Source organism: Tauraco erythrolophus, chromosome 1 (assembly GCF_009769465.1).
Source record: "Tauraco erythrolophus isolate bTauEry1 chromosome 1, bTauEry1.pri, whole genome shotgun sequence".
NCBI classification, from domain to species: Eukaryota; Metazoa; Chordata; class Aves; order Musophagiformes; family Musophagidae; genus Tauraco; species Tauraco erythrolophus.
The window spans coordinates 102208736-102230481 of NC_141465.1; the positions used below are offsets into that span (position 1 = coordinate 102208736).

The following is a 21746-nucleotide window of genomic DNA, read 5'->3' on the forward strand; positions in this document are numbered from 1 at the left end:
ACTTATATTTAACTGTATGTTTGTGAGTATGCCAGAAATATTCTTGGATTTTTTTGATATTGTTTTTCCCCAGCTTAATAGACTCAACTAAATGTGAAATTGTGAAAATGTTTCTTTGAAGAGTCATGGAACCTCTGCTGTAGATACTGGTAGTTTTTCAGCTCTGTAAAAACTGGTGCTAAGATTAGGGAGAAGAGGTTTGTATTAGAGCTGCTTCACAGCATGGATGGAATAGGCTTGTGTCAAACCTATTAATGACTTTGTCCTCCCCTGCCAGCTCTGTGGAAGCTTCGTGTGTTAAAAATGGCTGATTACTTTTATCACATTATTTATATACTGAATAAGCTTTTATCCATTACAGTGTGACGGACAGTACATCCCCCTTCCAAGTCTGCAGGGCATTGCTGTGCTAAACATTCCTAGCTATGCTGGTGGGACTAATTTCTGGGGTGGAACCAAAGAAGATGATGTGAGTAACATTAAAGAGGAGAAACTTTCTGGATGTAACCAGCAATAAATACCATCAGCTGCTCTTCTCATATAATTTTAATAGTAGTAGCGTATAGTTTGGATAGCAGCTCTTATTCAGGGAGGCTGTTTGAGTTTAAATGTATTGTCTTGTATTTGATTTTTTTATTGAAAAGATATCCCATGATTTTTCATTGTCTATAGTTTTCTGTCAGGTCCATTCCAGCAAAATGTTCCTAATAAGGCTGAATGATTTTTTTGAAAATGGTTCTATGAGATAGTACTTCTAGAAACTAATTTTATAAAGAGACACAAACAGTTCCTCTCTCTATTGTTTTACAAACTCCCGTAAATAATATTTCTTAACGCATAGATTCCTCTGTTTGCTATTTGCTATCTTCTAACAATAGACAAGGTGGACAAGGATAATAACTCATGGTTTATATCTGAATTTTCCTCCTGTTCTTCAAACAGCTTTGGACTAAGGGATGCTGATTCAGAAAATGACCAATGATGCATTTAGTCGGGGTAGTAATCTGTTTTTTAAATATTATTTTCAATGAGCTTCTAAAATATGTTAAGGTCTCTTTTTTCTCTTCTTTCTCACATCTCCTAGGAAACATTACACTAAACAGATACCTAAATGTCTTACAACTTGGAGTAGTCTTGTTGCTGCCATTCACTTCACGCACAGTACAACGACTGTAATTACTAGCAGATTGTCCTAATTCTGCATGTTCCGGTTTAGCATGTGTGAGGTCTGAATCACCTAAAACTATAATTTCAACTTAGCTTGTGATTTTAATGTAGACAATCCAAGACTCTTTTTGCCAAAATGCTTTTGGTTTCTTGTGAGCTATTATCCCTTGCTTATTTTGCTTTTATGTATATTTTTTTTTTTTTTTTTCATATAAAATATTTAAACATGTTTCACTGTCCTGTTCTTATGTTTGGTATATGTCAGAGGATGGCAGTTGTGCCTATATTTGGCTATGGATATCTGAAGTTTTTATGTACTTGATGTTCATATTCACAACTTGAAAGCATCTGTAAAGTCTGTTCAGCTTCTGTTCAGAAGTTTATTTTTCTCCCTGGACTGCTTCACTGAGAGGGAGGATCTGTCCTAGCTGTCATACTGGTATACAGCAAGTGTGTTTGTCTTGGAGCAATTTTACTGATATTCTTAGTCTTCTGGTGATCAGATGTGCCAGCAAAGTGACACGTTATTCTGGACAGAGTTAGGAGCATAATTCACTGTTTTAGTGCAGTCTTGAGTGACAGATCATCAGAGGTGGTGGTGGTGGTGGTCTGAAGTGCTTCTGGTTCTGCTTATCTGGAAAGAAAGATAAGACAAAAGAAAGATGTTGCCATGACAGCGGCGACTATTCCTGAAACATTATCTGTGAGCCAAGCAGGGCAGCCACACGCTGACCGAATTGAGCTGGGCTTGTTTAGGCATGCTTTCTTGGTGTCTGCAGGACAGGCTGGAAACATGACCTGCAACTGGAAAGGAGGGGATTGTTTCTTGAATGCTGATCCGTAGAGATTTGTTTAGCTATTTTTTTTTTTTTAAAAAAAAAGGTATGGTTGGTTTTCAGTACAGATATGTTTTACTGGTGGAGAAACACAGAAGACTGGGTTGTGGTTTGCCCATCCTTTTGCTAAAATGGAAGCACAAAATAAATGACATTTTGCAGCTGCTTTTTCTTAACCCCTGCTGAACTTGCCCTGTAGATGTCAATTATACTTGTTAAAGCTGGATCAAGGATTCTTCATACTTTTTTACCTCAGAAGAACAGAATCAGTGTCTTTGCTCTTTTTAAGATGTCCACATGCCCGTGGTAAATGGAAAAATTCAGATGGCAAAACCTTTTGCTTCAAAACAGTCTAGACGCAGTAAAATTGCATTTTTGTTCTGTGACACTGACCTGCTGAAGACCTATCTGTGCAATCCTGGGATACTCTGAGGGCAAGTGCCACCTGAATGTGGCACTGAACTATGGCAACTGTGCTGTGCGACCCTTTCCCTGAGAAGTCCTCCTCAGGCTCCTTGCCAAAGCCACCGTCCACCGCGCTGGGATGAAGGCTCCTGCTGGCTTGCTGGGCAGCAGGGACTGAAGTCCCTCACCCTGTTCCCCATCATCTCCCTCCCTGAGCCATTGCTGCAGACACTATGTGTTACATGGTCCTGGATCTACACCCTCTTATTCTTCACCTTCAACAATTGTTACTCTCAGGTGTTGCTGATGCAGCTTACTCTGCCCATGGTGCCAGCTGAGGAAGTCTGAGTACCACTTGGAGAGATGATCTCTCTACACATTAAACTCTTACTGGAGTGATCTTTCTAGCTGACTTTTCTCCCTCGTTGGTCCCCATTGCATATCAGGATGAAATGGTCAAGCTTCAAGTGACCTTAGTGTGGTATCTCCTGCCAGACCTAGTTGGACTCCAGCCTAAGACTTATCCTGTGGCATGGCTGAATTCCCCTGCAGGACACCCAGTGGCAATGGCACACATGAGACTTTGTGTGCTTTGTGGAGGCTCATGGAAATTCAGCATCCTGGCTGGATATCAGGACATTTGTTCCATACAAAAGCAGTTTTCATATTTACAGTAATAGTTGTACACAGCACAAACAAGATCCTCTTCAGTATGAAAGCTGTGTTTAACAAAGCCAAGCGTGGACTCAGATGTTGGTTTCCAGAGAATTCAGGATGTAAGAAGATAAGCACTTATGAGAAAAAAGACACCATTACTCCTCTTAACTTCAAGAACCTCTTAGATATTAAGTACATTAACCAAGCAGAGGTTTGAATTGGCCTTTCATCTAGTCTTGAAAAACATTTCTTAGTCTGCAAGCTGAAGCATGCCATCCTTCCTATATAAGGATATGCCTCATCATTCAGATATTTGAAATGCTATCAGCGTTGTCGTTTTAAAGTAATATTTGCCTACTGTCGACGGTTTCTCACTCCTGTGACTTTTGAGAGACAGTTATTCTACAGTAAATAAGTTAGAGCATTTAAACATTGAAAACAAATCTGTAAATGAATCTGTGTTTCATTGAACATGCAATCTAAGCATGAAATTTGCCATCAAAACTGTAATATTTTATTTTCCTTTCAGATATTTGGAGCTCCGTCGTTCGATGATAAAATCTTGGAAGTTGTTGCTGTATTTGGCAGCATGCAGATGGCAGTTTCAAGAGTCATCAAACTGCAGCACCACAGGATAGCTCAGGTTCGTTTCTTACTTGAAAGCACGCACCATGGTTGGCAGCAGTTTGGGATGCTGGCAAGTAGCAGTGCTCTTGATGACCACCACCCTATACATTAATAAAGCACTGACGTTGTTTTAATTTTAACGGGTAACAAATTGTCTTCAGTGATAAATGAAGTATAAAAGTGATTCATCCTTGAGACAGTCCTGGAGGGAAGCCACAGCTCCTAGTAATCAACATATTTCAGGTGGCCCGTCAGTTTCATTAGTATTTATTGCTCTGTAAAATAATGTGTTTGTTCTTTTCCAGTGTCGGTCAGTAAAGATCACCATACTTGGTGATGAAGGGGTTCCAGTGCAAGTTGATGGAGAGGCATGGATCCAGCCCCCGGGAGTTATTAAAATTATACATAAAAACAGAGCTCAGATGCTAACGCGAGACAGAGTATGTTGCAGAAAGTGTGTTATGAGATACTGTTAATAACATTGGTTTCTGTAATAGTTTGATTCAGTTTTAACATGAACAAAACAGTGCTTACAAAAATGTTTTATAACTATTTATATAACTTTTACAATTACTTACAGTTATATAATTTCTGTAATAAGCCAGATAGATAATTGTTCTTTTGTGTGACACAGCTCTTTGTTAGCTTTTATCAGTTTTATTAGTGCTATTCCCATATTCTTAGTAATATTAGTAAGAAGAAGAATGGTCAACATTCTATGTGTTCTTTATTTCTCTCTTCTTTCTCTCTTCTTTCTCTCAGCTTCCTCTCATCTTTCTCTCTTCTTTCTCTCACCTTCCTCTCTTCTTTCTCTCACCTTCCTCTCTTCTTTCTCTCACTTTCCTCTCTTCTTTCTCTCACCTTCCTCTCTTTCCTCTCTCTTTCTCCTCTTTCTATTCTCTCTCTTCTTTCCCCCCTCCCTGCCTCCCTCCCTCCCTTCCATTCTCCTTCTCTCTCTCCCCCTCCCCCCCCCTTCTTCTTTTTATCCTTCTTCTTCTCTAAGTGTACCATACATAATCAGATACTGGAAGCTTTAGCACAGTTGCATAAATGGCAAAGTTTTATAATATCCATTTTTCAGAATAACTTTCTCCTCTGTCCTACTAATCCTCCCTCTCCCCAATGACCCAGTCTCAGACACAAGGAGAATCTAGTCAGGAAGCCACTGGAGAGTTCACACTTGTATAGGATCACTGTGTGAAAGGTGTAACTGACCCTCAGTTCTCTGTCCACTAACTGGATGTTGAATTTCAGATGGAGTTAATGGCATTTGAACTCTATCTCAGTGAATTTGTTACTTTTTCTCACTATTTTTTAGTTTGAATCCTGTATTCATTTCAGATTTGGATCTTGCTATCCACACAAAATGTGCTTGTATTATCACTGTCTTTATGTTCTTATTGTTTTGGAAGACACTTATTGAGGATAACAGGGAGGAGAGAGAGAGAGCTTTTGGAAATGACTTGCTCTTTATACTAAGTTTAAAAAAATTAAATGTCATTATTTATACAGCTTATTTATATAAAATCAGATTTAAAAGTTGTTTAACTAAAATTTTATATAAATTAAAATTTATATAAAATAAAAATTTACAATAAGTAAGAATACTCTAAATGCTGTGAACTGAATGTATAATTCATTTTGATTAGGCCTTTGAAAACACCTTGAAGTCTTGGGAAGACAAACAGAAGTATGATTCCTGTAAACCTGTCATTCGATCTCCCTTGTACCCTCAGCAGGCTGTTGAGTTGGCTACAGAAGAAGAAGTTGCACAGATCCAGCTGTGCTCACAAGCTGCAGAAGAACTTATTACCAGGTACAGTAAAATTAATAAGTTTGAATTGGCAACTTAGACACCAAGACTGAATTATTCATGCAAATGCATACATAGACTTAGAAGTGTATATTTTCCTTGGTTTTTTGTTAATGTTTAGTTTCCACTCTATCGGTTGTTTTTTTTTAAATTTCAATTTAATTTTATATTATTTTATTTTATTTTTAAAGTTCAACTTGTTTATATATGTTTTTCTTATGCATTTATGTAATTTTACTTTTGTATGTCTATGTATTTTTTTCCTTGTGAAAAACGACTTTCAGAAGGAGCAGTGGAAATGGAAAACTGGAAAGCTTCTTCACAGAGAGGCTTTTGATTGAAATTGCTTGGTTTATGCCAAAGCAAAGAATATATTTACTGAAAAAAAACAACCTTAGAAGTCAACACTGTAGATGTATGCATCTGATCTAATATCTCCTTAAAGCCTTGTTACTCACATTTTTAAAAAGACAAGCACTTTTTATAAACCTGAAAGTTTTCTTAAAATATTGTACAAGTAAACAGTTAATACACCAACATTCAAGGAGCCTAAATTGCCAGAAAAAATCTTCATACCTTTTTGCATTCATCCACTCATTCATTGTCATTGCAGCTTTCTATTTCATTCCTAATGCTCAAAATCTTCAACTGTGTTCCTCTGGACACTTCAGTAATTTGTATGGGTTGAGATGATAGTGAGCTGATGGTATAAAACTGATCCCATAGACTTGCTTATTTTCAAGAACTACTTTCTTCCTGAGATGCAAGTGTTTTAATAAAGAAGACACTTCCATTTTCACAGAAAAAAAAAAATACTTAGCTTTTTTTAACAAAAGCATTTTTAAAAAAATCAGAATATTTTATAAAGCTATTCAATTCATCATGATAACAAATTATCTAAAGCATCAAAATAAATTATTGGAGTATGTGTTGAGTTGGACTGATAATATAAGAAAGGAATTGTAGAACTACATATTCTTTTTATACTGTACTGGTCACCAGTAGGCATAGAATAATAATTTAGATTATAAATTATGTGAAGTGAAGATCAGCCAAGACAGCCTAAAAACTTTACTGTTCTAGAGATGGTCCTGAGGTTGTAATTACAGCTGGACCTTCCATAATCTCAAATGACTGCAGCTAATTTCAATGTCACATCTGAGGGATATGCCTTGCGAAATAAGTGTAATGTTTTTTAAGGTAACTTCAATGAAGTTACCTTAATGTGCTAGGGTTTTTTCCTCTATAGTTTATTTGAATTAATAGCCTCAAAGTTTTTTGGTACAATTTTTGCGTAGCATTTGTAGTCTAAGAGAAATAAATTTGTCTCAGTATTTCATAGCAGAATATATAATCTGTGTTATGGATATCATTTGTATGAGCTGCTGTATTGCAATTGTATATACAAGAGATACTTGTATTTCAACTTTTTTTGTAAAGGACTATTTTTTTAAAAAAGTGTTTTGTGAAACCTGCCTTTGTATATTTTCTCATCTGATAATGTTGTGTACTCTTAAGAATTATTCTTTAAAGGAGGTAAGAAATATTTTTGTCTTTTTTGTGTTTCTGTAGAATCTGTGAAGCAGCAAAAATACATGGCCTCTTGGAGCAGGAGCTTGCTCATGCTGTTAATGCATGTTCACATGCATTAAATAAAGCCAACCCAAGGTTTCCTGAGGTAAAGGAAGGACAGAGATTTATGTATAAGTAAACAAGTTATAATATCTGTGTGCCTAAGCTTGTGACATGGGAGCTGCATTATACTCCCTGTCCCCATATTAAAACAAGTTGGATGATAATTCTTGAAGTTTTTGATAAACAAGACTTCTAAATATACATACACATGCTCAGATTTAAGTGAAATTGCTTAACAGATGAATGGATGCTGTATCTTCTCCCCTTTTTTGCCGCTTTCTCTAAGGTGAAAGTAAAGGGAAAGTTACTTCTGATTCTGAAGGTGCTGCTCTGTATAGCAGCAGCGAGTCTCAGCCCTTCACATGCATAGGGAAACAACCTGTAGCTGATGAATTTGGTAGACATCATGCTCAATAATTCTGAAATTTGTTAATAATAGGAGGAATGGCTGCCCCATCCCTGGAAGTGTTCAAGTCCAGGTTGGATGAGGCTTTGAGCAACCTGGTGTGGCAGAGGGTGTCCCTTCCCATGGCAAGGGGTTGAAACTAGATGATCTTTGAAGTCCCTTCTAACCCAAACCATTCTATGATTCAGTGATTCTATGATTCTATACTGGGAGTTAGGAGAACTGCCTTTGTACAGAACAGTATTAAAGAGGAGAGTCCTGTCTTGATGTGAGATCAATATGACGTCTGAGTAGGCAGAAGATGCAGTTTCTGCATTCTTCAGCATCCTCCACAGTTGATATTCTCCTTTGTGAATGTTGCAGATTAGAAAGGGACATTAATGACACTTAAAATGTGGATATTCTGGGTGTTGTTGCAGGGGGTGAGTGAGCAGTCAAGAGGGAGATAGGGAGTTTGTATTAGGTGCATGGTAAGGGTATGTCTGTTGACTTTTGGAAGCAGTCAAGAATTTGCTCCATCTGCAACGGAAGTCCACAGCCAGGAATGCTCATCCTGAAGTGATGCGGCAGTGCTTATTAAATCAAGTGAGATGGTGTACTAATGTAGCTCTGAGCATGAATAAACCAAACTCACGTCAGCAAACAGCAGAAAAAATAGGCGAAGTAAGCTCACATCTGCTTGCAGGCAACTGTGTAGGCATGTACCCGGAGTGTAGGCATGACAAAGGCTGAACAAATGCTGTTACTGCACAGTCAGCTCTTGTGCATGCATTCATAAAAATTTTCATGCTTAATTGTTATCCAGGTGCTTTGCAGAGAATGCAAAGGGGGTGAGGGGAAATACCCAAAGTACTTATTCTCAGTCTGACTTCCATGACTTCAAATAATTTTTATGCTTCTTATTCCCCAGAGCCTTACCAGAAACACTGCCATGGAGATAGCTGTCAATGTGAAGGCCCTACATAATGAAACCGAATCTCTGCTAGTAGGAAGAGTTCCTTTGGTAAGGTCACAAAATTCATGGTTGTATTCTCTCATTCAGATTATCTGTGGTTTGCTCTTTGCTGATTTTTTGTATCAGCACAGGATTTATGACATGCTACAAGAAGCTCTTTAAGGCCAATTGAGGGATATTATACTGCATTTGTGGTTTGGATTGGAATGAGTTATGAATTCTTGTCCTAGGTTGGCATCCATTTTACCTCACTTCAGATATGTGAAAGGTCATTGCCTGGACTCTTCTTTTTAATAGTAGAGAGAAATAAGTATCCCTGTCGAGGTTGATTAATACTCAACTGTCTTGGAGCCCTATCTTAGAAAAAGATAAATCGTCTTCTGGAAACTTAGCATTTAAGAGAACTTCTGGAGTTCTATTATGTGACTATCTTCAGCTGTTAAAGAGAACCTGGGGTGAGAGCTGTTTAGACTCATACATTCAACTTCTACAGATATAATTTAGACAAGTAAATCTCACCCTTGTCCTAATACCTGTCAGGAATTATTTTATAACCTTTAACTGGTAAGTGTTTAGTAGACATCTGATGGTAATTGAAGACTTTGCATCTTCTTTGGCTGGTGTTCCTGTGCCTAAAATGATGAAGACTGCTCAAGAATTGCTGTATCCGGATATATAATTAGAAAATTTCTATATGTGACATTGTGAAGAGAAGATAGATGTCAGTTTTTTTCTATGCTGGTCTAGTTTTACATTAAGAAGATACTCAGTAGGAACAGTTACATTTTCTTTGAATTCAAAAGCAGATTTATTACTAACTTACTATTTATTTAAGTTTTATAATTAAAAATGGATATTAATAGAAATGTTTTCATTTAGCTGCATTAGAGTATGAAACTTACTGGTGCAGGTTCAGATGTCTTTTTACACAAATGATAAATGGTACAAGTCTATTCTAAAGTAACCAAAAGTTAGTATGATCTAAAGGCTAATAACCATTTAAGTTCTAGAAATACCCAAAGACTCATAAATCTATTTTATAAGTTTTTAGAAGGGAAAGTTATTCATTAGATGTTTTCTTCCCAGAAAAGGGGAAAATATATTTTTTTTTTCCAAATTGCTATTACTAATCCTCCATGTTTCAGATTAAATGAGGAATCAAAATAGAGAAATTTGTCTAATTTCTGAAACAGTTTAGGAAGAAGAATTAGAAGAAAAGGTTTAGGTTGGTGATGCTTGCTAAGACTAGTGTAATTTGTCAAGACAGTCTGGAAATAATGTTATTATGGATACCTTCCCATTGAAACATTACCTTTTCTATAGCCAGTTGTGATCTCATTGTGTTGTCGAACTGGTCCCTTGTTCAGGCTCCAAAGCATAATTTGATTCACTTGTCCATTTCTGATTTTTACATGTTGTACTTCTGCTTCTCATTATGGTCTGTGCAAATGTCTTCATGAGTCTACATCAAACCCATTTTTAAATAAAAAGGCTGTTTGGAAGATACTGAGATAATCTGTCAGAGAAGTCCATTATACTCATTTGACATCATGCTTGTTTAGAACAGTATTTCGCAGTCACAATAACAAGGTCCCCTGGTTAACCTTATTGCTATGTACTTAACAAATGCTGGAGCTACATGTATGTTGGTCCCTCACTCTATCAAAATAGAGACAGATGAAATGTAAGGTGTTGCTTTATGCATCAGCTGCTGCTATCATACACTGTTCTTCAAATTACCTTTCTTCTCTGACAAAGATGGACCTTCTTTCTTTATTATCTTCCTCTTTTTTCTTTTTTTGCCTCTTCAATTCTCCCTCACCACTCCCTTTTCTGATCAAATCTCTTGACAGCAGTAAATTGATGCCTTCATTGCATATAGTACTTGGTAAGCTCTTTCTTTGGTTGCATTTGCTGCCATCTGTTATGGCTCCTGAAGGAGACAAAAGAAATGTAAATACATACACAAGGAGACTGTGATTTCTGCCACCTACTGTAAGATGTGATTAAAAAGTTCATACAACAGTGTTAGCTAGGTGACATCAAATGGTGAATTAGATATAAATACTATTCTTAGTGAAATGATAAGATGGGACAATGAAGCCGATCTATGGAGTCTGCCAGATGGTTATTGCTGGACACTTGGAAAAAAAAATAGACTGACATGTTTTGTCTAGATATTTTCTAAAAGTACCATTTCAGTTTTTGAGTTTTTGCTTTTTTAAAAGCATTTCCAGTCTGGAACAGAGCACAGTTTTCCAATATATTAAGGGAGAAGTTAAACAGAATGTTGCATTTCAATTGAGTGAAATGATCTGAGCTCACTAAAATCAAGTATTTTCTTATTAAAAATTTCATTTGGGAAGATATTGAAAAAAACACTTAATTTTCAATGTTTCATTCATAGTGTTAATTTTCACTATGGAAATCATAAGCTTTATCTAGACAGTCTAGGAGGAGAATTTACCCAAAGTTGCTGATTCCTCCTTTACCAGAATTGCACTACTGTTTTCGGTTTATTTCAGGATAAATATTGCCAATGCATACACTTCCTCATCATCAGATGAGAGGTTTTTTTTGTCCCCAAGTAAAATGTTTTCCTTTGAGAATCAAAGAAAAGAGCTTGTTGAGAAAGAGAGAGCTCTTCATCATTTGATGACTTAAACAATTTTTAAAAAATGAAAACACAAGAAAAGTTGTAACTTCTTCAAAGACAAGTGGGTCTTCCACTGTGCTACAGATTAACTGAACTGTTCAAAGGCAAAAGAAAGATCAGAGTCTGCTTGTGGGCACTGAATTCTGTGAGCTTTAGCAGAGAAAAGCACATGATAACAAGAGAGAGCTTGCATTTCCAGTATTACTACGCTAAACAGCAATATCTTACTAAGGATGGTGTCTCCTTTGAAAGGTAGTAATATATGCAAACTATCGAAACAAAGGGAAGAAGTTTTTCTTACGCAGGATAAATTAATGGGGGACTTGTAATTTATCACCAAACCCCAACAACGTCAAAATCTTTTTCCAGTATTAGAGATCAAAGATTCTCTTAGAAATGCATTCACTAGGATATAACTTAATTAGGTCCTTTAAAAAGGATATTCTGCTCTGCTTTGGGACTACTTTTACTTCAAAGAGAGAAATAGATGTTCAGATTGCTTAATTAGTGATTCTAAGCAACTCGTTCCGGGATTCAACCTCAAAATTATTTTTCTGCAACCCCAGATGAGCCCAAAACAGCTTTGCCAGGGATCAGCTGCCTGCCTTACCTCTTCCTCACAGATTTGCCTTGCACAATAGCTGCAGAATAGTTTTCACACTGGGATTTTAAGGAAAACTGTTACCTCCATGGGGTTCTCAAAAATGTTGATAAAGTCAAATTCAGGTCAGCAAATCCTAAGTTTTTCACACTGCTACCGCCTTCTTTTCCTCTTTGGCCTTCACTGATGTATTTGGCTTTTTGTCTCCTGTTGAGGGCTGCAATCATGTCCCTTTTCCATGCCTTGTCCCCATTCTTCCCACCTTCAGCCAGCAGCAGTGGCTATCACTCCGTGTCTCACCTGATTAGAAAGTGTAGTGCAAGTATTGTATCACCACTGGAAGACCTTTGGGAATGGAGCATCTTTGGTAAGATCCATTTCCTTTTACTTGGCCATGGGAGAGTAATCTATCATATGAAGACATTTGCAAATAATAACTCAGACTTACTACCATCTATACAATTTTTTTACCCCACTTTTCATACAAGGATTTACCAGGCTCTTGTTCTTCTGATCAGGTTTTATCTCCCTTGTGCTGGTAGTTTCCATTTCTAGCGTGCCCTGCTATTGATGTCATTAGATAACTTTTGCTCTGTGAAGACTCAGGAGTGTGGTGAATCATGACAGTGATTGACAGCTAGGTCCAGCTGGTCTGCACCAAAAGTCTCAGCTGTCTCAGTCATCCCTTTGTAGTTTGGACCATACTAAATGTAGTGTCAAGGTGGTCTGAGGCATCTCTGAAGGAAAATCTAATTTGGTAAGATTGTTTGTTTTCACTGTTCATTTACACACACTGTGAAGAAGTCATCTGGTTTTGTGAGGTAACAACATATTTAGAATTCATGTTATATGTTAACAAAACTAAAAATACTGTTTTTCTGGCCTGTTTATAAATAGCAGTTAGAAGCTCCCCATGAAGAGCTGTTGTCTGATGCTTTGCATAGCGTGGAAATAGAGTTGAGAAAACTTGCTGAGATACCTTGGCTTTATTATGTTTTTCAACCAAATGATGATGAGGTGAGTTTGATTTGAATACTTCCTGTTCCTAATTGAACTTAATTTTCTTTTGATGGGGAAGAGTAAGTTAGAAACCCTCATTATCTGGAGAGGCAATTTCAGCAGTGATGCTGGATCCTTTCTGTCTGCCCTGAACAAACTTCAAAGCTTAGGGCTTTTTTTGTGGTTTGTTTTGTGGTTTTTTTTTTCCCTTTTGTGACTGTAAAGGCTTTGAATGGTTATTTAATAAATGAAACAAGTATAGAGTTAAATCCTGACGTTATTCTTTATGGAAGTAAAATTTGGTCTTAGTTTTTGAGATTAACTATGAATTACCTTCTCAAGCATGTAATTTAACTGTTATTTTCTGTTAATTAAAGGTAACTATGTCTCTTCTTTCATGCAGGATCCCCCTCTGGATTATGCTAAAAGAAACAACAGAAGTACAGTGTTTCGTATAGTGCCAAAGTTTAAAAAAGAAAAAGTTCAGAAGCATAAGACCAGCCCTCAGCCTGGTATGTGTTTTGAAATTACAACAAAAATAGTAGCATTGGGGGAAAATTTGATTTTATGTGATTTTATTTTTTTAGTAAGAGCTGATATGATGCACTCTACCTAAGAGCAAAGTCAAAGTGAAAAGCAGCTGAGCTAACTGGCTTCTTCATTAGGATGAAGATTTCTTTCAATGCATTTAGAAAGCGTTCAGTAGGACCCCAAGACTTCCAAGTGAACCAAAGAACTACTGCAAAAATATTGAGATAGTTTTATCATGCAACAGGACCTGTGTCTTTTCTGGTGGTTACATTTGATTAACTCATAGCAATACAAGTCGTACGTAAACACGTTGTTTGCCTGTGAAGCTCCAATTCAGGTGTTTCAGGTTAGTTTCAGAAGGTGCACAGTCTCTTTTATCACACTGGTTTAATTAACCAGTTATTCTTAAATTTTGAATGGGTTTTAAGTTCAGCAAGTGAGACAAATCAAACAAAAAGCCACAATAGTCAATATTGATTTTTTAATTAGAAGTTGAACAAACTCCACTCTCCTCTCTTCCCACTCTTATCCATGAACTTACTTCCTTCAGATTATGTCCAGGAGTTAATCAGTGATCAGATGGTCCTAAAACTGTTTCTACATCTTTGTCTTTTTAATGAACAGTTGGTCATAATCTGCAAAATCTTGCAGTTGTTGATCAGACTTTAGATTTCAGATTAGACATCAGATTTCACTTCACTGTAAAACTGATCAGCATTGAATGAAGTTGCGAAATTATAGCAATAAGTAGCATAACTTTTTTTTTTCCCAATAAATGTGATCTTATTAGGACTAATGTGGGCAACTAACCTTAGAGAACAATGTTTTACAGAGAGCTTATTAATAGCCTGTGTAACACGGTAGCTTAAAGAATACTTGTTGCATTAATTATGAATACTAGAAAATGTTAATTAAAACTGGACTTGCTTGCTGCCATTGCTATATTTGAGGAATGGTTGATATTTTAATTTTACATGTTAATTAGTTTTTGAAGGCTTCTCCTCTCCCTCCATGACTACTAATAAATTAATGGTATAAAGCAGAGCAACATTAGACTTTGCGTCACTGATCCTAAGATGATTTAATGTGAATTTGTTGGGACACGAGGTTTTAAAGGCTTTACTGAAGAAACTGGAGTAAAGCTGAAAGCATGGCTGCAAAGCAAAGAACCCCAACTTTGTTTAGATACTTTCTCGTATTAACTGCTAACCTCTAACCTGCATGTAAAAAGGAAATTGTCAGTTTTTGTGGAAATGACACCTCTAACCTTTCCCTTTGCTAGCACGGCAATTCTACTCTGTTTTCCACTCTCTTTGGCCTAACCTTTGCTTGTGATGCATTTGAGCATGTAGAAATTAAGGGGGTTTTGCTCTTAACTTTGGTAGTTCAAAAATGGGGCACAGATGAAGTTGCTGCTTGGCTGGATCTGCTCAGTTTGGGAGAGTACAAAGAAATCTTCATCAGCCATGACATCCGAGGCTCTGAGCTTTTACATCTGGAAAGGCGAGATCTTAAGGTATTTCCTTTGTGCTACTTTTCTGCTATTGACCATTTTCTTTGACAAAACAACAACCAACTTTTCTTCTTTCCCTGCACTTGTTATGTGCTTGTAGCTTGGCTTACACTGTGCAAATATGCAATAAACTAATAACGTGCTGTCCTTTGGCCTGAATTTCTGAAGTGCTGACTTGTACTTGCAACCAAGAATATCTGTGTTATCTGAAATTTCCTTTTTTTTTTTTTTTCCAATTTATGTAGAATGATAGCATTATAGTTTATGTCCAAAGGCATAGGAAAAGCACATTTGGTATCTTACTGACATCAGTGTAATATAATGTTATCTTCGAGTGTTCATCATTCCCGTTAAATACGATCAGTATGGATCAGTTGAAGGTGGTGGTAGTAATTTTGAATCTATCTACTGCAAGGTCAGCAGCTATGAGCAGCTGTCCTGCTTCAGGTGATTTATTATATATCTATTGGATATAGTGGGTGTGAGAGAGATAAGCAGCTTAATAAATTGAGGCATTGGACTTACATGGCGTTGGTGTTTGTGTGTCAAAATAGATATTCACAATAGGTTTTCTCATGCTGACCAACCTCTGCCTGATTTTAGCTGCATAGATTTAAAAAAGAGCACTTTCTTTTGTCTCCAAAATTGTAAAACTTTCTCCCTCTGAGGTCAGATTGATAAGTTTTGCAGGGAGAAATGTTACCTAGCAGTCTGAGGCTGTTATTTGAGTTTGCTGGTCTATTTCAAGAATTACTTAAGTGCATCCATTATATGTAATAGAAGCTATACCTTTGGGGATTCATTACATTACTTTTCTGGGAACTCAGTAGTAATGAGTTCTTGATAATGTGTTTTGCAACTGCTTTTAGCACATAAGAGAGGAAATAGGATATTGTACAAATCGCAAACATTTACATTTAGAGTGCAAGTCATCGCTCTAGCCACAGTGCAGTACTCTCCAGACAGGCAATACTTTCATACAAATGTGCCATTTTTCGTGTAGTTTCTTAGACAGTATGAATTCCTGATGTTATAAGGTAGTGCTTACATTGTGTGACTGTTGCAGTAGAAGGCAGCTGCTGAAGATAGCTGCATTTGGGATCATCTGCGTATGTATTATTTTACCTTTTGGTATTAGATCACCTAAGCTTCTTTCCATGGAAGTTAAATTCCTTTCTTTCAGGATAGTTCCTGACATGGAGAGACAGTTTCAGGACAGTCCCTCCCTGCAAAAATTTAGAAATAGAAAACTGTGCAGGCAATCCACCACAATGTTCCAGTGATGGATGTGGCAAGTCCTTGTTCTGAATGGGAACTGAACGAATTGAAAATTTAGCCGGGAAACTTAGCATCACACGATTCATTGGTTTGCTAAAATGTTAAGAAATCTTAATTTTTAAAAAAAGAAAGATGTTAAATTTGTTGGAATAAATTGTAGTGGTTAAAATCAGTGTTAAACTGGACATGGCATCTGGCCATGCCTCATTTCTGTTAGGTCCTAATTTGACTGCATGCCCAGAAGACTGGCACTTCAATCAGGTAAATGTCTGCAGCAGGGTGATCAACCCGTTATCCCTGTTGTTAAGACTCATGCTGACTCAGCACAAATAAATCCCCACCATATAGGCCTACGCCCTGATACATCTGAATGGAATCATAGAATCATAGAATGGTTTGGGTTGGAAGAGACCTCAAAGATCATCTAGTTCCAACCCCCCTGCCATGGGCAGGGACACCCTCCACTGTACCAGGTTGCTCAACTCCTCATCAAATGCTTGTCTTCAAGCCTACAGAGAGACAGGCTTTTACTGTCTCCCCGATCTAGTGCTGCCTGGAAGCACATACGCAGATTTTAAATTGCTCAGCATAGCTGAGTGAGGAGCTGCTCTGCGCAAGGTGCCGAGGGTGTATCCTGTGCTAGCAGAAGCCTAGCACTGGAATCGCCCCATCTGCTCGTTAGCAGAGCTGAGAGCTTCCATATCGTTGCTGTTTGTTTGGTATGCCAGGCTTTTGGCCAAGCGTGGCTTGTGCTCTGTGGAGCAACGCTGAATTTAAATTGCAGAGTTTAGCACTCGTCCTGGTCGTTACATACGGGGCACGATCTCTGCAGGGAACCAACTAAGGATGGCCGAGGGAGCCTGCAGTTTTCTGACCAGTGACCTGAATTGGTGTCAAGATGTGTAATGGGGCACGGGGGCAATGAGGACCACGTCGCAGGCTGCCCTGTTAATTTTTCTTCCCTTTGGCTGTCGAGGTATGTGGATGAGTCTCCAGTGCTCTTGCGAGCTGTCATCTATCTGCAGCCTCTCCTCTGGTGCAAGGTGTGTGCTTCCTGCCGAGCTGAATGGCCTCACCATTGATTCACAAGCTCTTAAGTCAGGTGCAATAGATTTTACTCTATTACCTCTCATGTCTAGGACAGGAAAAATCGTTGCTTGTTTTAATTGCATCCTCTGGGCCCACCTTTCTTTCTGTGGTCAAAATGAGAGATAAAAAGCTGTACGGGAAAGGATTTGATGAAACTCTTTTCCTTTGCACGCATCACTGAAATAAATGGGTGTGTGGACTGAAGAATTGGACACCTTCAATTATATTTCTGCGTAGCTTGTGGATACCATTCTCAGAGTTGCTCTGTGTTGCAACTGGCAAATGGAGGACACCTCCAAGAGGAACGAGATACCTCTCTCCACTCAGCCCCTGCAGTAATACCATTTCTCCAGCCTCCCGTGCCTGATTTTATTTAGGGGAATTTTAGACTTTTACACCCATGTGATTTTCTTTCTCTTCAGGAAAGTCTGGGCAGTGAAGTGCAAACTATGCTGTAGAAACTGTAGAAAGAAAGCTTGTAGTGATTTTTTTTGTTTTATTTTACAAGTAAATTCATTGAAAACTAGACTCTGATTTTTCTGAAATAAATACTGACATTCTTACCATTAATAACCATATTCCTATGCATGCAACTTAGTAATAGTCAGAACTGTAACACATTTGGTAGGACGAGGATGATGTCTCCTTAGAGGTCCATAGCAATGTTGGTTTCCTTAGAGAAAAGGCTTCCACGCCTCATGTTAGCTTGAGGAGCAGCGCCAGTCAAGCTGAAGTCTGTGCTGAGAACTGCAGCGTTTCATCTCTGTGTTTCGCAGCAGCACGTTTTGAAAAAGTTCTTACATGGAAAATGTTTTGTAAGATTCGTTAGACTGAGGCCTGCTTGATTACTTTGGACACTGAGAATACAAGTGAGGTAGGTTTCTCATCTGGATGATATTAATACTAAGGAGTGTTTATATGAATTCTTTGGTAGTACCGTGGTAGTACATTTGTCCAAAATCGATGGGGCAAACCTGGAATAAATGGGTTCTTGGCTAAGAATACAGGCAATCATCATCATATAATGCAGACGAAGAACTCTTGAAAGCTGTTGCCAGAATTTTCATCAGCTGGTTCTTGCTCAAGCTTTTTTTTTTTTCTTTTTCAGAATTTTTTGAGCTTTACCTGCTGAAGGCCTAGAGATGGCGAAGGAGTTAGGGAGAGCAGGAGAGATGATCCTGCAGTTTTAAGGCCATAGCTGGGAAAAAAAGAAGGGCTATTTTCTTCCATTATCTCTGCCTAGAGTCTTGTCTTCAAAACCGTATTTTAGTCAAATTGAATTCTTGTTAATTACATATCAGTTAAATAGGGACAGACTATGTAGAGCATGATGGAACTCAGACATGCACAAAAATGCAGAGATCTTTGGAAATCTTGCTTTTGTGAATGATGCATGTTATGCTCCTTTTAGTCTGAGACGACAGAATTTCTGCAGACTTTCCTGCATCAGTAGTAAACTGAGAATACTAGGTAGCTTCTAGTGTCAGGAATGTATAAATCTTAATTTCCTCTAAACCAAGCTATCACACAGCATAAAAATTCTCTGAATTTTGTCCATTGTTTTTTTTTTCATGGAAGCGTGACAGAATTTATCAAAAGAGTCCCCAAAACTGTGGTAAGGCTCTTGGGGCTTGCTCTTCTCATCTACATTACAGCAACTTCTACTAGAACTGAAAACTGAAATCTCTTGCCTGTGAAACATAGGCGTTGTTGACGATACTTTGTAAAGGTTGAGTGGAAAAAGTGGCTGAGTTTTCTGGGAATTTCAAAATATGATTCTTTCCTCTGATCTTTGAAGTCTGGCAGCATCTTGCTATGTTGCTTATCCAACAGAAGTTCTACGTATGAAAAATATTTGTTCTGAAAAATTTGCAAGTTTTTAACCTTTAACACATGTGGCTTCTCGTGATTTGGAAAGTATCCTTTCGGGATTTTCCTGATGTAGAATTTTCTCCACATAGCAGCTAGGCTATTTCAGTAGTTTCAATAGTTGTACGTATTTTTGATTCATTGGAAAATTAAGTTTAGCATAAACAAGAAAATATTACCTGAATCTAAACTAATAAATGTCATTGTGGAATGAGTTTAACAACTGCTACCTACATCAATTCTCTTAACTTAAAATTAGTACTGCATTTTTTTATAAGTGTTGATAAAGTGTTTATAAATTGATGTGATGTGGAAAAAACAAAGTTTTTTTCAGATAGGCTTATGAACAGCACTTGATTTGTGGACTTTTATGAAGAGACCTTGAAGTCTTTAATTCTGACACCTTTGTGCCGAAGTACTGTAAATGATAATCATGTATTTACAGTACTGACAGTTTTCTACTGAAGAAACAACCAGGTTTATTTCACCTCTAACATGACTAGAATTTAGTCTTGACTTTTGGAAAATTAATTCACCTATTTAATCTGTGCTGTGCTACTTTTACAATAAAATAGTTAATTCATGCCCATCTTACCACCCCTTTCTTGCTTTGCAGAAATGCAAAACAAATTGCATGCTAACACTTTTAAGTAATACAAAGAGCAAATTTCCTGAGGTTTCTGTGACTGTCGAAAGGTAGATACAGTCTTTGTGTAGAGTATGTATAGAATATTTTATTTGGTTTCATTTTTCACTTTGTATGAGAATAATAATTTCAAGGTGCTTAATTACACTCCCGTCCCTTTAATGTCTTTGTAATGGAAAATCTTCCTATTAAAATGAAAGGATTTCTATTTCAGAAGAATAGATAGTGAAACTTTACTAAGATTTTTTTTATTTAATCATAATCTACTTACGTAAGGTTTATTCTACAAATAACTAATGTTTGAATCTGCCACTTGCGGTTTTACAGATGAGGGAAGTAGGTTTCCACTAAACTGAGCTGAAAATTCATTAGTGCAGTTGGGGATCATTAGCACAGCTGGGCATCCCATTCTGCTCCTCTGACCATTGGACCAGTCAAAATTGAAAAAGGATGCTGCTAAAGCTGTTATTAATGCTGGAAGAGGCTTGCTGCAAAAATTCCTTGTCTTCACTTATATGGAGATAGGTCCCAGAAACCAATAGTAGAAACATTTCAGCTGATGTGATTGCTTTAGTGGTGGCTACAAAGGAGATTGACGCTTGTGCTTTTTACATTTTCCTTTGGGATGTGACTGTCGTGTTTCTGAGAATTTTTCTTCCAGCTCTCTAATCGAGAAGATCTATGTCAGAAGACGTAAGCTTTTTGGAATGAAAAACAAACAAATGCTTACCTTTTCTATTGCTCTCTAAAGGGAAGTTGTCCTACATGCCTGTAGCCGTTATATCCACTTTCCCTCGAGAAACTGGGGATGTGTGTGTTCATTGATTAAAACAGATATCATAGGGCCTCAGAGCAAGTGAACATTGCTGGACAGAAGCTCTAATCCATCACATCCTACCAAACATTTGATTGCTGTATTAGAGAGGAGAGGGAGATTGTTCTTTTCTTTTGCCAGAAATTGTGAAAGGTTTTTGTACTTATAAGTCAAGCGAAAGATGTTTTTGACAGATATTGCAGTGCCTTGGGTTGTCATTATTGCAGGTAAGTAATTTTCTGTCTGCGAGATAGAGAGGGATTCATTGTATGCTCTGTGCAATTTTTTTGTTAGGCAACTCTTGCTAGTGCCATAGAATCTTTTCTGGTTAATGTTAATTGCAGTGAACATGTTTGTAGACATCTGTTGTATGGTTAGATCATAATCAATGGGTTGTTTCTTTTTGTTTTTGTAAATAAGATGTCTTTGTTTTCTTTTTCTCTTTTTTCCTTTTTTTTTTTTTTTTTTAAATTTCTGTAGGACCTGGGGATAACGAAAGTGGGTCATATGAAGCGAATTCTCCAGGGAATTAAAGAGCTCAGCAAGAACACCCCTTTGTCTGAAGTGTAATTATGCTGGTGCTCTCCCCGGAGAGAGAAGGTGAAGTTACTGAAGAAGCAAAGCTGTTGCAGGCACTTAGCTGTCTTTGTAGTTTACTCTATGGAAGAATAAGCACCGGTGTGTTTGTGCAGGCTAGTATCTCTGAATTCTTGTATGGTGAAGAGCTTGCTGCGAGAGTACGAAAGGATTTGTGCCAAACAAAAAGGAAAAAGTGATACGTTCTGCGAAGACGTTTTCTTGGTGTGCAAACTTGGCCAGTTTGGATAAGGACATTTTGGTAAATCGATTGGTTTATGGTGAACTCCACTGACTGGAAAATATAATCGAGAAATGATTGCTTTGCTTACATGCAGCTCAGTATGCCTCTCTTTATGCTGCAGCAAGATACCACTGTACAGCATGAGGTTGTCCGGTTATCCTTCCAAGGCATAGCTTCGTAAAACCTCCTGCGCAGGAGACGGAGAGGTTTTGGAGGTTCAACACGTGAGCCTAGCAGTGCCACAGGTACCCAGCACTCACTGGCCACGCAGAAGTGGGGGAGAGATACCTTATGATACCATGAATGCAAACTATAATGCATGGTGTGCCTGCCTGAATCGTCTGTTGTTCTGTTGCATGACACATCTGATACTTTAAACACTTGAACAACTTTTATATCGGTTTGAATGAGATTTAATTTATTACTTGA

The 21746-nt window shown here is 37.6% G+C and overlaps 1 protein-coding gene across 3 annotated transcripts in view; it reads left to right on the forward strand.

Annotated features, from left to right (window-relative positions):
- DGKH (diacylglycerol kinase eta) overlaps positions 1–21067 on the forward strand; it is a 166762-nt gene extending 145695 nt beyond the window's left edge. For 2 of the 3 annotated variants that reach the window (XM_086611823.1, XM_009989571.2), the window contains 9 exons: positions 362–469; positions 3595–3708; positions 3998–4132; positions 5342–5508; positions 7078–7183; positions 8457–8549; positions 12656–12775; positions 13161–13269; positions 20978–21030. In XM_086611823.1, coding sequence (XP_086467949.1) covers positions 362–469; positions 3595–3708; positions 3998–4132; positions 5342–5508; positions 7078–7183; positions 8457–8549; positions 12656–12775; positions 13161–13269; positions 20978–21030 — 1005 coding nt within the window. Of the gene's footprint in view, positions 1–361; positions 470–3594; positions 3709–3997; positions 4133–5341; positions 5509–7077; positions 7184–8456; positions 8550–12655; positions 12776–13160; positions 13270–14673; positions 14805–20977 lie in introns of all 3 variants that reach the window. The other variant, XM_086611813.1, reaches the window with a different exon arrangement.
- The last annotated feature ends 679 nt before the right edge of the window (positions 21068–21746 follow it).